The 15232-nt window shown below is 43.8% G+C and overlaps 1 protein-coding gene across 1 annotated transcript; it reads right to left on the reverse strand.

The window, feature by feature from the left end:
• Positions 1-206: 206 nt before the first annotated feature.
• Positions 207-14542, reverse strand: DEFB109B (defensin beta 109B). The gene is made up of 2 exons (XM_045086157.1): positions 14458-14542; positions 207-485 (listed from the first exon to the last, which is right to left on the reverse strand). The coding sequence occupies exons 1-2, from the start codon at positions 14540-14542 to the stop codon at positions 280-282; spliced, it is 291 nt and encodes a 96-aa protein (XP_044942092.1). The 3' UTR covers positions 207-279.
• Positions 14543-15232: the final 690 nt, after the last annotated feature.

Genomic DNA, 15232 nt, shown 5'->3' on the forward strand with positions numbered 1-15232 from the left:
AAACATAGTTTTGTCTTCATTTGCAATTTTTTTTTGGCTAATCATTTGGTCTTTTTATGACAAATTAAAAAACCATTGTAGTTCCATAAATGTGCTTTCTCATTTTTAAAGAGATTGTTTGAATCTGGAGATGAGTCACCAAGAAGTGGTTTCCGGATATTTGAAATCCATATTTATTTATTTTTATTGACAAGGGGTAAGGGGAACTGGCAGTGTTTGCCATATACATTCCAGTGACTTTCGATGCAAAGAACTTTCCTTTTGATGCTCTCCCTAGTTTCATTTCAACCTGTGCTTAGGGGGTGCCTGATAATCTGAGTAGATGAGGGGGGTGGGGATTGGTATAAGGATCCACCACGCTCTGCAGCATCTCCACCGTCTTTTGCAGATTCCAATCTGGTCCTCTGTCAACTTGCAGATGTCTCTTCTGCAAATGCCAGCCAGATTTAAACAATGGCTTTCGGCAGAAGGCAGACCACTTCTTACTGCAGAAGAAAAGAGGTAGTGAAATGATTAGCTCATGAGTGGAATGTGAGACGTGAGACACTCTTAAGTGTGAGGCCAGGGGGTTCCCGTATGAGCACTGCCGTGTGGAGAGAAGAGGCTGGACGAAAGATCTGTTCAGTTGTTCCGTCACCTCCACTGTCCTTCTTTACCCAAGAGCCCGAGTGTGAACAGACTCCTCCCTCCTTTTCTACAGGGTCCTGGCATTGCTGACCGATGCTTCAAAGCGAACTTTGGTAAATGTCACAGTGGCTCAATGAACAAATACGTGTCCACATAAAATTGTGGGAGGGCACCATTCAGCAGGAGTGCTGGGTGGGATCAAAGAATTGCGATCTGGGGACAGAGATTGGGTAGCAGCCCGGGTAGTGTCCTGGTAGGGAGCACAAGTCAGAGGATTTTAAAGCAAAAAGGGAATGCATTGTATACGTTGTTCACAAAGAATTTTTGAGTGGTGTTGGCAGCAGAAAGCTACTTCTGGCTGAATCTGATTGTTCGCTAATGATCTCACTAAGCAAAAATCTCTCACTGTAGCAGGTTGCAGGTGTTTGGGCTGAGTCCTTGGAATACCTGCCGTTTGGCCCAGGTCAAAAGTTCATGGCTCCAGGAGTGAAGATGTGCATAAGGCCCACCTCTTCAACGGCCTCCCAGCTCCGTTGTAAAGCCCCTTGACATAATTTTTTTTTAAAAGATTTTATTTATTTATTTGACAGAGAGAGATCACAAGTAGGCAGAGAGGCAGGCAAAGAGAGAGGAAGGGAAGCAGACCCCCTGCTGAGCAGAGAGCCCGATGCGGGACTCGATCCCAGGACCCTGAGATACGACCTAAGCCGAAGGCAGTGGCCCAACCCACTGAGCCACCCAGGCGCCCCACCTTGACATAATTGACCCCATTTCATTTTCCTTTCACATCTGTGTTCTAAATATACCAGTTTCTTAATTGTTTTACTCCTTTATGTGGATCTGCAACAAGTATTTACAGAGCATCTTCTACTCAGCAGGCATTTTCCTTTGCACTAATAATAGAACCGTGAAAATGGGGGAAATGTTCTTTATCGTCACAGGACGCATCTTCAGGGAATAAATCTGACCATACAAAAACAGGTGGCTAGGATTATCTCAGAAAGTGGTGTTGGGAACAAAATAATACAGTCATCGACCAGATAGAGTCTGCAGGATGCGGCTGACGGAAGGGACAGAGAAAGGCTTCCTGAGGCTGTAGCGTTTGAACGGAGGCCTGAACGATGGGCATGAAAGAGAGGAGCAGATACCCCTTTGAGGGTACTCTAGGCACACGGAACAGCAAGAGAAAGGTCCCTTGCGTAGTTTATTGGAAGAACAGAAAGATCTGTATAGGTTGAGCGTCATGGAGAAAAGACAGTTTGGTAAGACATGAGAGGAGTTAAGACAGAAGGAGCATCCCGTGTTCCTCGCAGGCCATGGTGAGTTTTCAGGGCCCTGGACCTGATGCTGCAGTCCTCTTGCTCCAGCTCCCTTGACAACTGACACGCTCCTTCTTCCGCTACAGTGTTCAGTTTCGCAGCCCCTGGGTGGCTCAGTCGGTTAAGCGTCTGCCTCCCGCTCAGGGTGTGATCCTGGAGTTCAGGGATCGAGCCCCTCATCTGGCTCCTTGCTCAGCAAGGGGTCTGCTTCTCCCTCTCCCTCTGCCTTCCCCCCGCAGGCTCTCGCTTACAAATAAATAAATTAAATAAATTAAAATGTTCAGGTTTTTTACCTTTCCTGTCTCCCGTTTCCCTCCTGTCTGTGTGCCTGAAGGGTCAGATGAAGTTTCAGGAAATATCTTGTGGTACTAGTTGTGGTGCTGGTCTGTTCTATAGACACATAAGTCCCTTTTGTCACGTTTCAGGCAGCTCAGAAACAAGCAGAAGTTATTTTTTTCTCTCTGTATCTGGGTATGATCTACGTAACTCAATGTACCTTAGTCACTGAGTGTATCAGAAAAAATAATAAATTTGTAGACATTCTGGACAGTCCTTTCCCAGTTGTATCGAAAAAGCTGAAAATTTGTCATCATATCCAGACCCTTATTTTCTCCGGATGACTCACCATTTAGCCAAGTTAATTTAGTAGGAAACTCTCTAATGGCAGAGCTGATGACCTGGCACTACAATCCTCAAATCAAGTGACTGCCCAGGGGAAAAGCCACCTAAGAAAGAGGTAGAAGGAAGACAGTTACGCTTCCGTCCGTCTCACCTCTGTATTGAGAGTTTGCATAGTGTCAAGAATTTCCCACCCGTGAGGTCCCTGAAGGTCCACTCAATAATGGATGCGTCCCAACAAATGAGGATTGTTCAGTCATCACGTTACTTTTGCTTGTATTCGCCTGTGAGGCCATTCCTGGCTAAGAGTCGGAGACAATATTTTTAGATTAACATTTGGTGATGATGTTCCTCTTTGCCATAGCAGAATGACATCTGCAATATACCCAGCTGGTCAAGTAATTTGAATATATATTTGGAAAGGGAGAATTAAAGAGGAAATCAGTATGATTAATGATTTCTGATAAATGTTATTTTAAAAATAGGAAGAGAAGAGTATTACCTTAACCAAATTAAAACTCATCTGAACACAAAAATCCATATAGCATTTCATAATGAAATACTAGCCTTAGTCCCCTTAAAATGAGAAGGGAAAGAAGAATGTCCACTGTTGATACATATTAATATAGTTCTGAAATTTCTGGACAACACTAGGAGTCATAAGAAGAAAAGTCAGGGATGACTTGAGCCTACTGCTTTCCCTCTTCTTCTGTTCCTTTTCAAATGCCTTTCGAATTAGGTCTGTTGCATTTTCAAAGAGTCTGTGGGAGTGCCCCAAGCACAAGGTACCATCAGTACATCAAAAACAGAAATTCCTGGAAGATACAAAACAAATACGATCAGATTGAAAGATTTAGGCTTTTGGCTACCATTGCAAGTCAGATACTCTCAAGGGCCTGCCATTATAGAATGAATGGGTCATAGAGAATATCTCTGAAATAGTGTTCTTCTTGAAAGTGGTGGGGTAGTTTCCGAGACTACTCACTCCCTAGAGGACAAGTCTGGGAACTGAAGCTTACGCAGCGAGCCCTCTAGATTGGTTGGCTGGCTGGGCTAGGATGCGGACATAAACCCCGAGGAGGTTCCACAATGGAAGCTTTGGATGGTAACTGACACCGTCTCAGTTTAAACATCTAGGAGACTGGCAGACTAAGGATAAGCCATGACTTCACTGTGACAAATCATCAGGAAGATAAGGCACTATGAGCTAAAGTTAATGAAATAAACAACGTATTGGTACCCTCAAGGACTAAAGGTATTGGCATTGCCAATGTGACAAACAATTAAACATCTGTGTATCAAATTGTTTAAAGAAATAAAACCTATTATCACAAAGCTGCACAAACAAGGAAACAATATCGATAATAGAATTAGTGGGCAGGTTTAGACATGAAAAAAATTTTTGAAAAATTTTAATATAAGGTATTAAAGACCAATTATTAGACAAGAAAATTGTGAACAAAGAGATACATCTGAATTATTTACCCAGAACTTAGCATGAAGACACAAGTTTCACATTTATTCCAGGACAAGAGAGGAATGAGAGGAGGCAGTGCTTAAAGAGATTCTCCAGAAATGATGGAAAAAATACAGATCCACAGAGTCAAGATAAAAAAGTATTCCTTACAGATAATATAAAAGAAATTCACATTGTGATAAAACAAATGCTAAATCATAAAAACATTAACAAAGGACAATAATTTGAAATACTAATTTAAAAGTAATAAATAAAAATAAATAATAAATCTAAAAATTTAATAATTAAGCTATGGCAGAAGAGTGAAAGCCAAAAAGAATAGCTTGTGAGAGGAAATTTCTGCTAGTGTAGAATTGGGAACTCTGTAATGCCTTCTTTCCAGAAGAAGGATAACATTTACAAATGACTGAAATGATTTACCACCAAGATTTCTACAGCAAAGGAAATCCTAAAGGACGTACAGCGTGAGGAAAGAATGTAACACAGAAAGGTGGCCTGAGAATCAAAGCAGAATTCTAGTAAATACCAGTAAGTTGATGATAGCAATAATAATGCTCTCCAACGGATGAGGTTTGAAGAAGAACAGACCAAACATGACAGACACGCAGCTAACGTTGTTCTCAGTGGTGGAGTTTGAAGGCTTTCCCTCTAGGTCAGAAAAAAAGCAAGTGTTTTCCAATGTCAGTGCTCCTGTTCAACTTAGGACTGGAAGTCCTAGCGAGAGCAGTCAGGCAAGGAAAAAAAAAGGTGTCTAGTTGGAAATGAAGAAGTAAAATTGCCTCTGTTTGCAGATGACATGATTAACTCAAAATGGATTAAAGACTTCAGTGAAGACCCAGAGCTACGAGAGTCCTAGAATAGGAAAAAATTGCCTTGACATTGGTCTTGGCAATGATTATTTGAAAGACACCAAAAGCACAGTCCACAAAAGCAAAAATAGGTGAGTGGGACTTTAGCAAACTGAAAAGCTCCTGCACAGCTGAAGGAGTGATCAGCAAGATGAAGAGGGAGTCTACAGAATGTGAGAAAATATTTACAAACCATATATTTGTTAAGTGGTTGATGTCCAGAATACACAAGGAACCCTCACAACTCAAAAGTAAAACAAAACAAAACAAAACAAAACAGAAAAAAACTTCTAACAAGCCCATTAAAATATGGGCTTGACAAGATTCTTCTCAGAGTAGACTGCCCAATAGCCGGCAAGTACGAGAAAATGTGCCCAACATGACTCAGCATCAGGGACAGGCAAATCACAGCCACAGTGAGACACCACCTCACACCCGTCAGAACAGCTGCCACCACCAAGACAGAGAAGAAGTCCTACAGGGATGTGGAGAAAGGGGCGCTCTGATGGGCTGTTGGTGGGAATGTAAACTGGAGAGTAAATATGGAAAGTCCTCAAATAATTAAAAATTAAAGCTATAATTAAAAATAGAACTGCTGTGTGACCCAGCAGTCCTGCTTTTGAGTGCATATCTGAAGGAGCTGAAGTCACTATCTCGAAGAGACACCTGCATTCTCCTGTCACTGCAGCCTGAGTCAGGATAGCCAGGAAATGGAACCATCCAAGAGTCCATCAACAGAGGACAGACGAGGAAGCTGTGACGTTTGTAACAACGGACCGTAACTCAGCCATGCAGAAAAGAAATCCCGCCGTGCGCGGCCACATGGGTGGACTGCGATGGCCTTGTGCTGTGTGAAATGAGGGAAGGCAAACACTGTACGATTTCTCTTATATGTAGAGTCCACTGATATCGAACTCGTAGAAACAGAAAATGGAATGGTGGCTGCGAGGGGCTTAGAGGTGGGGAAACGGGGAAATGGTGGCCCGAGTGTACAAACCAAATTACGAGATGAGTAAGTTCTGCGGAGGTGGTGTACAGCACAATGACTCCAGGTGACGATTCTGTATTGTGTCCTTGGACATGGTTAGGAGAGTAGAGATGCAGTGTTCTCACCGTAACAACAACAAAATGGTAATCATGTGGGGTAAAGGACGTATTAACCTATCTTGTGTTTCCTAATATATACGTGCGTCAATCATCACCTTGTTCGTCTTAACCCCACACAATGCTCTGTGTCAGTGGCATCTCAATAAATGTGGAAAATAAAAACAATGAAGGGCAGGAGACCCACAGGGGCCTGTGTGGACAGCAGGAGGAATCAGCTGCTGCTGGAGCCAAGAGGGAAAAAGCCGACCTCAGACAAATTTTTAAGATCTGAGTGTGGGCTTTGGTAGCACAAATCCTAGTATCACTGGGTCCCAGACATGCTGGACTCACTCTTTTTTCCTGCCCTTCCACTGAAGGTTTCCAAGAGAGATTGGGTAAAGAGCAAGAAGAATCACCTGTCACCTGTTTGGGGACAGGCAGGAAGGGGCTCCTGAAGTCTGAGCCTGAGCGGGGGACTTGCGGTCTCGCCCTATCCCAGGCAGCAGCGGAGGTGCGTGGGGCCGGGGGAGCTGGGAAAGTCCACGGTGCTCCAGCCGCACAGGCCGGGGCAGGGGAGCCGGGGGAGACTCTGTAGCTACTCTGGCCTTTCACTGAGGAGAGCCGCTGCCCTCTGAGGCCGCACGGGCGGGCCGGAGCAATACTTCCGAAGGTCACAAGAGCCCAGAGCGGCTCCCCAGGGTGCAGGCGCAGCGCACTGTGAAGGGGGCAGCTGTGTGGGCGGAAATCAGGAGTTCGGATTTGGATATACTACCTTGAACTTAAACACCCAAACTGAGACCTCAGTTGTCACTGGATGCTCATTGCAAGTCCGGAGCTGAGCAGAGGTCCGGGGAGTGTTTAAAAGGGCGCGGCTGGCCCCAAGGAGCAGGTGGAGAGAAGGAAGAGAAGTCGAGGCAACGAGCCCCGGGGCTCCCCAGTATGGAGAACATTAGGGGAAGGCGGGGAGAGGGTCCAGCGAGCGCGCTGCGCTGGAAGCTGAGTGATGAAGGCACAGGAGGAGGAGGAGAGCCACCAGCTGCTGTGGGTCTGGTGCTGAGCCGGCCAAGGTCGCAGCGGTTGGCGACACTTGGATGCAGCCACGTGCAGATCCTGGGTGACTGAAACCACAGCTTTGGTAGCTGGCAGAGGAGTCGGGAGGGTGCCTGCTCAGGACATTGTTAAGGATTCCGAGAGAAGAACCGGAGTGAAAAATACGGGGGATGATTTTGAGGAGTTTCGCTGCCAGATGGAGCAAAGAAAGGGGGTAGCGCTGGAAGAAGAGCGGGGAAAAAAAAAGTTTTTCCTTAAAATCAGAGAAACAGCAGCATGTCTGTAAGCTAGTGTAATAATCCAGTAGAAAGAACATGGATGATAGGATGAAGAGGGAAGAATTGTTGCTAAGAAATTCCTAGATGCGGTGGGAAAATTCCTAACACCCTCTATTTTCTCTGAGTCTCTGCAGCATCTGTTGTGATTTCAAACCTGCTCTTTCCTGAGATGGTTATTTTAAGTGTGTCTCATTTTTTCTTGATTGGTGTCCCTGGATTATTATAAAATGTATTAATTACTATTTAAAATACCAACTTTTTCTCTTGTCTTTTATATATTTGTGTCTCTTTCATTTGTTTCTCTAAATTCTAACTTACCTCCATCTCTCAGTTTTGACATGCAGCTTATTTTAGTATGATTCATTTGCTAATTTTCATTTTGATGTTTCCTTTGATGTATGCCTACTGCAGAAGTATATTTCTGCATTTCCAAAAATTTATAATTTTGTTAATAATTTCTGACTTAAATGAATTAGGTTCAAAGACTTTTTTTCTCCAATTTTGCAAAAATTTTTTTTTCTGGCTTTATTGAGATAGAATTGTCATGGAACATTAAGTTTGAAGCATGCAATGTGTTGATTTAATACACTAATAATTTTGACTTTCTGAAATTTTGGTAGCTGCTTTATGATTGTGTGTGGCCATTTTTATAAGTGCTTTGGCTGTACTTAGAAATTTGCATTCCGTAGTTGGATGTAGTGCATTAAGTTTCTTTCTGAGAGATCCGAGAGAAAGATCAGTTCCATCTCCTTGGTTTGTAGATGGCCGTCTTCGCACGCCTCCACACTGTGTTCCCTCCTTATATGCCTGTGTCCAAATCTCCTCCTCTTAGAAAGACCAGTCCTATTAGGTTAGGTCCCACCCTGATGACTCCATTTTAACGTAGTCACCAGTGTCAAACCCCAGTGTACAAATATGGTCACTTCTGACGTACTGAGTCTTGGGATTTGATATATGCATTTTTGGAACAACACAATTTAGCCCATAACACCCTCCTTTCCTTCTAACCTTTCTGAATGCTTTCATTTTAGGTGGTTTTTGGTTTGTTGTTGTTTAGGTTTGGTTTGGTTTTGATTTTGGGTTTTTTTTTTTTTAATACTGTACAGTTGAGTTTAGTTGTTTCATTTTCTTAAGTGCTAATTATTCTTTTTTTTTTAAGATTTCATTTATTTATTTGACAGAGAGAGATCACAAGCAGGCAGGGACGCAGGCAGAGAGAGAGGAGGAAGCAGGCTCCCCGCTGAGCAGAGAGCCCGATGCAGGGCTCGATCCCAGGACTCTGAGATCATGACCTGAGCCAAAGGCAGCGGCTTAACCCACTGAGCCACCCAGGCGCCCCAGTGCTAATTATTCTTGATTTGGAGTAGAAAATTAACCTACTTGCATTTTAATGTTGTCACTAATGTAGTTGGGTTTAATTCTGCCATCTTACTTTGCTTTCTGTTTGCCAAGTCTCTGCTTCTTTTCTCTCTCTCAGTTTCTCTCTTTTACTGGATTATTTTTAATCATCTCATTTTTTCCCTACTGGTTGGGAAATTAAAGCTTTGTTCCCATTCTTTTTAAAAATTTATTTATTTGACAGTGTTGAGAGAGGGAACACAAGCAGGGGGAGTGGGAATGGGAGAAGCAGGCTTCCCAATGAGCTGAGAGCCCAATGTGGGGCTCAGTCCCAGGACCCCAGGATCATGACCTGAGCCGAAGGCAGACACTAAACCAGCTGAGCCACCCAGGTGCCCCCTTTGTTCCCATTCTTGTAGTAGTTCTCATAGAATTAAAACACATGTTCTTAATGTATTAATGTAACAAAGTCTAAAATTAATCAAAATATTTATCCTTATATAATACAATGACTTTACATCTTTGTCATCATCATTTAACACCTCTCAGTTATTTGCTTTTTTCGTCAAGTATTTTAATTCTACATCTATTTTTAATCCTTGCCACTTTCAGACGCTTGATGGGTTTCTAAATTGGTTTATCCAAGTCTGAGAAGAGTGTATTTTTACCTAGCAAAGCTTAAGATTCATATTGTAAGACTCCATTCTATCCCTAAGATGGCGCTCCAGGGAAACTCAGACATATGTGAGAGGAGTTTTATAGTAAGATTATTTATAATAGCCAGCAACCAGAAAAACATGAAACTTCCACCATCATTACAATAGTTAAATGTGTCATTCCTGTTGTACCAACTGCAAATAGGAGTAGTCAAATACTTTTCATTTCTGGTTCTTCTACATCATTCATTTTCTTGTCTTATTGACTTGTCATTCTACTTTATAATAATTCAGAACATTTTTATATATAAACAGGCCATTATTTATTTAACTGTGCTTTCATTGATGGAAATCAGTTAGGTAATCTCCAGTCTTTTATCTTTACATATACTCCAGTGATGATTAACATTATACACATGCTACTGAGCATAATGGATGAAGAAGGTCTATAAGATACATTCCCATGGGAATGAAGTGGTGGGTCCTAGGAATTTAAATTTTTTTTTGTTGCCTGTTCATCTTTCATGATATTAAAAAGATGTTTGTTTAGATTCGAGTGCTGTTAACTTTTCATTACTCCTGTTTTTAAATGAGATGATTTTTTTTCCTGGACCAAAAGCCTTGTGTAGGGTATGAGCCAGGAGTTACTTTTAATAACCAATATCTTAAATTAATCATGTTAACTCTTACTTTTATTCAGACCAGTGGAGATAAGCCAGATACATGGCTATTCGCAAGATAATGTCTCTGTTCCCTTTCCAGATTCACCAGTAGATTATGTGCTGTATCTATAACTTGTTTACGCCATTCTTGGTTTGGTCTGAATTATCTGTCAAGTCAACTGCTGACCCCTGGGATGTGCCCCTGAATCACCCATGAACTCTGTTCTTGTTTTGCAAAGGCATGTTTTTGAGTTTGTTTTTAGGGTGTGCCCCTTATCTTCCAGAAGTATTCTCTGCTGGAAACTCCTGAACTGTGACGTCAGGTGCCTCTGGTTTCACATTCCATCTATACGCTAGTTTACTTGAAGATGCGATTTTCAGTTCTTTTTCTCACTCATGTTGCTTTTGGATGATTTCTAAATGAAAATGGTAGAAATGCTGAAAGTCATCTTATAGGCTCCTTTCATTAGAATGTTTGTCTTACAGCCTCTCAGGCACCACCAAAAGGTCCTGTATTTATTCTTAGAATATGAAACTGTCGTTTCCAGGCTATCTTCAGTTTATTCTTTCGTTTTATAGATACTCTCTTTAAAGGACTGGGAAATGACAAGATGGGTCACAACTCTTGTTAGCCTAACATGGAATAACACAACACAACACAAAACAAAAACTATCCACACTCTCTTTCTTGCTACACATTATTTATTGAGCTTGTATGTTTGACCAGACACTACATATTTCATTCCTGATTGAACTGCTAGCATGAACCACAGTTTCTTCCAAATAAGATTTCGTTTTCTCACTGATAAACTTGGCATTCAAAATCATGGTCTTGGGACGCCTGGGTGGCTACGTTGGTTAAGTGGCTGCCTCATGTCTCAGGTCATGATCCCAGCGTCCTGGGATCGAGTCCCACGTTAGGCTCCTTGCTCAGCAGGGATCCTGCTTCCCCCTCTGCCTCTGCCTGCCTCTGCCTGCCTGTGCTCGTGCTCTCGCTCTTTCTCTCTCTGACAAAGAAATAAATGAAATCTTTAAAAAAAAACAAAACAAAACAAAACAAAAAAACCCAAATCATGGTCTTTGGGTTGCCCATAAGGACTCAAGAAGTGAGGCTGTCCAGCTTCCACATCGGTTTATTTCAGTGAAAACTTACGACCTCCGCATCTCCTTCATCTCCAGCTCTTGGTGACCGCTGTTTACCTCAATGCTTACTGAGTCACATGTAAGTGAGCTCATGCAGCATTTCCCTTTCTGTGTTGGACTTACGTCATTTAGCGTCTTGTCCTCAGGTTCTTCCATGTTGTTACGAATATGTATATAAGTCAAATCTCATGTTATATACCTTAAATATACCCAATTTTGATTTGTCAGTCATACCCAGTAAAGCTGGGGAAAACTTCTGAAAATAAACGATGACCTTATTTTAGTTCCAACTTTATCGAATCTTTGGGTGGCATGTGATTTCTTGAAAGTCTTACTACTGTTAGTTGACTTGGTTTGATGCTTTTCAACTCAATGTTTTGCTTAAATCACTGAGACTCCTAGCAACTTTTCTGCATTTGCTCAATATGTGTGGCATTTTTTTCCTGGTTCTGTCGATGGTATTTTCTTCCTTTTTCTTCTCCAGTTCCCTCTTAGCCTCTCACCGCCTTACTTCCATTTTCTCTATTTTGCTTTCTCTTTTCATGCTACTGGCTTCCTGTAAGCATTCCCTGGAAGTCCTGAAGCTTTAGACACTTATTACTGAACAATGACATGACTCCTGCACTGATTTCTTTTTTTTTTAAGATTTTGTTTATTTATTTATTTGACAGACAGAGATCACAAGTAGGCAGAGAGGCAGGCAGAGAGAGAGAGGAGGAAGCAGGCTTTCTGCCGAGTAGAGAGCCCGATGTGGGGCTCGATCCCAGGACTCTGGGATCATGACCTGAGCCGAAGGCAGAGGCTTTAACCCACTGAGCCACCCAGGTGCCCCCTCCTGCACTGATTTCTTATCTGAATATCGGGCCCATATTTTCAGTGCTACACACTTGCACCTGACAGATGCACAGGTCCCTAAAATTCAAGATCTTGAAACTGGCCCTGATTTTGTCCTTGTCTGAAATCTCAAAAATAAAAAAATAAAAGACATAAAAATAAGAACAAATATTCTCCTTACTACATTTTCTTTCTGGGTTAATGCCCTTTGACTTTATTCAGGAACCTAAGCATTGCCATCCCAGTGCACTCATTTGTGCATTGACTGTAGTCAGTTACAGCTCTTCCACATGCCTTTCAGGTGTCCCTCTCTTCACTGAGTTACTGCTTAGTCACACTCTCTTGTAGGCAAAGTCCCGTGATCATGCCCTTTCAGGCTTCCCCGTCTTCTTCGTTGCTTCAAGAGATGTTTCTAAATGCAGATGAGTTTGTCCATTCCATTTTCAGAGCCAGCCAGTACATGGCGAGCTTCTCCTCCCTCAGCGTGTGCCCTCAGGATCCTCTGTGGGCTGCCTCTGAGTCTCTCTGCCAGCCCCAGGCACGAGCCCCCCACCTCAATGTGCTGCATGCTGAGCCTTTCATTCCCTATGACTGTCACAGCTTGGTGTCTTTACTCATGTCCGTTCACGTGTCTAAAGCCCCTTCCAATTCTCAGATTCACTTAGCAAATCATCCTTCATTTACAAGCGATACAATCATGATTTCTTTTATAAAATCAGTCTTACGTGGGCTTTTTTGTACCTTGAGTAATCTCACAGAAAGAATTTGATCTCTTCCTCTATAACCCCAAGCCCCCAAGCATCCATGCTTTAACTTCACTTATTTTGATATTCAGTTCTCTGTCTCCTCCCATAAAACTTTCAAATCCTTACGCGTAGTAATATGGCTTACTTGTCTTTTAGGTCTAAAGCTCAGAAAAGTGCCTGGAAGATAATATATGTTGAATATAATATGACAGTATGTGAATCACATGGAAGGTTAACGTTGGAAGCTCCATTAAAACAGGAAATCCTTCTCTATTTTAGTCATGACCAAAGCCATAGTCAGGCATGAGATAGTCTTTGTTGACATTACTACCCAATATGAAGTTTAGGACAGTGTCCGGCAGTTAGTATGTTCCAAACAAATTCTCTTTCGTGACGAAAGAAAGTATACAAATATAAAGATTATTTCATCTAGTAAGTGTTTTCGTAACATACGTGGTCCAGATGACCCCAGCGCTTCTTGTGTGACCACAGACTATTTAAACTCCTTCTCCATAGTTGATTACCAAATACTCAAGCAGGCCCCTTGCCCTGTGCAAAGCCTGTCACAGCGCTCGATCTTATAACCCCGAGCCCAGTTAAACTGAGAGTCAGATGCTTAACTGACTGAGCCACCGAGGTGCCCAAACCTGGTAACTCTGAAATACCATCTTAGCTCTGAGGATTCGTGATCGCAGAGCGTCTTCTTTGTGCTACTGTCCTGGTTTCCCTGCTCAACCGCTTTCTTCCTATGTGGCTCACGCATGAGTATTCCAAAGTGTGTGTGCCTCCTACTTGTTTCATTATTCAAGACTATTTATGCTTTGGTACCTACTCTGTGTGATTGTCATTTGTCATAAGAATCCCTTCCTAGGGGCACCTGGGTGGTTCAGTGGGTTAAAGCCTCTGCCTTTGGCTCAGGTCAGGATCCCATAGTCTTGGGATCGAGCCCCACATCGGGCTCTCTGCTCCATGGGGAGCCTGCTTCCTCCTCTCTCTCAGCCCGCCTCTCTGCCTGCGTGTGATCTCTGTCTGTCAAATAAATAAATAAAATCTTAAAAAAAAAAAAAAAGAATCCCTTCTTAGAATATGGAGCAGCCCGTGGTCTTCTCAGTAATCCTTCCCTGGGGACTGTAATGCTCTTTCTGAAACCCCCTTCTGAGTCTGTGCCATTTATATGGGGTGACCTTGTGGCCAGTTTGGCTGGGGCAGTTCTGACTTATGCCTGCTGTTGTGGTGGTTACAACAGTGCTCCATTTACCTACTTTCCTGAAGCCTCTATTTGGGAAGAAAAAACAAAAAAAGCCATATGTTCATCCTACTTTTACAACTATGGACATCCCTGTCCCGGAATGAGAGCCGTGTCACGTTACGCAGTACTGCTCTCTAAATTCCTCTGGGAGCCGAATACTTCTATGGCAGCTTCCCTAAGACATGCTCTTCGCGCTGGCTCCTGTTGGTGGGATTCCATCCGTCTTGTCCTCTGACCTGGTGAATAGGTACCATGGTGGATGCCACTGTGACCCAGTCCTTTAAGACCTGCCTGTCTGCAAGCCCACGGTCATGCTTTACCAGTGCACCCCAAGGCCCAGGTAAGGATGAAGCAGAAGAGATCGCATCAGGCCGAGGGTATAATGGCAAAGGCATGACCTCTTCCCTATTTTTCCCCTTTGTGACGCCCGTGAAGCTGCTGATTTCAGGGTGAGGAATCCAGGCTCTGGGCTGACCTGCCGGGTGGGCTTCCGATGGCAGACGCTGGCAGCCAGCCAGCACCTTACCTGGTGAGAAGAGGGGCAGGCAGAGGAGCAGGCAGAGAAGTCCGCGGAGTCTCATGGCCGAACGGCCCGCGAAGACGAGGGGCATCGGCTGTGTGGAGCCTGGGGTTCCCGAGCGCGGCAGCCCCGGCCTATTTATGACGCTCCCGGGCCTGTGGTTTGCTCTTGGTTAGTCGAGCCTAGCGAGGAGGGCATAAGCCGGTCTCCCACAGGAAATGTCCCGGGCCAAAGTACTCGGAGGCGGTGGTCACTCACGGATGAGGAGGCAGGAGTCCCGCTGCCTGTCCCGGGCCGTCCTCGCTGCCGCCGCCTCTTCCCCGTGCGCGGGGACCGGGCTCGGGGCTGTGGATCTGCGGCGCGGCGGGGGCGCAGCGGACCCGGCGGCGCCGGACCCGGCGGTCAGGGAGCGCGATGGAGACTTGAGTGCGGGCTGCAGGCGTGTGGCGGGCACAGCCCGAAGACGTAGTCGTTCCTTTCCGGGTTGTTTCTGCGAGGCGGGGGCGTGGGGAGGGTCGCGAGGGTGTCGGGGAGGCTTCACCGCAAGGGTGGTGCCGAGCGCGCTGCGCAAGAGTGTGGTGCTTCCTCGTACAGCAACACTGTCCCGGGGACAGCACCTTTTCTTTTCTTTTTTTCTTTTTTCTTTTTTTTTTTTTAGATTTTGTGGTCTTTTAAATAGATTTTTATTATTTCTTTAAATGTTTATGTTATCATTAAAACCTGGCATGTAGAAAACACTGAAAAGTATGAAAAAATTAAATTGCTTGGAATCCTGCGACTG

The sequence above is a fragment of the Mustela putorius genome, unplaced genomic scaffold, assembly GCF_011764305.1.
Source record: "Mustela putorius furo isolate JIRA1106 unplaced genomic scaffold, ASM1176430v1.1 tig00000905_pilon_pilon_pilon, whole genome shotgun sequence".
In the NCBI taxonomy this organism is placed as follows: Eukaryota; Metazoa; Chordata; class Mammalia; order Carnivora; family Mustelidae; genus Mustela; species Mustela putorius.

Bases quoted from the DNA above. Each gene is read 5' to 3' on its own strand.
- DEFB109B (XM_045086157.1), bottom strand. From the start codon at position 14,542: ATGCCCCTCGTCTTCGCGGGCCGTTCGGCCATGAGACTCCGCGGACTT. The intron at 486-14,457 runs GTAAGGTGCTGG...TTTCTTCTGCAG, and splicing joins CCTGCCCCTCTTCTCACCAG to TAAGAAGTGGTCTGCCTTCT.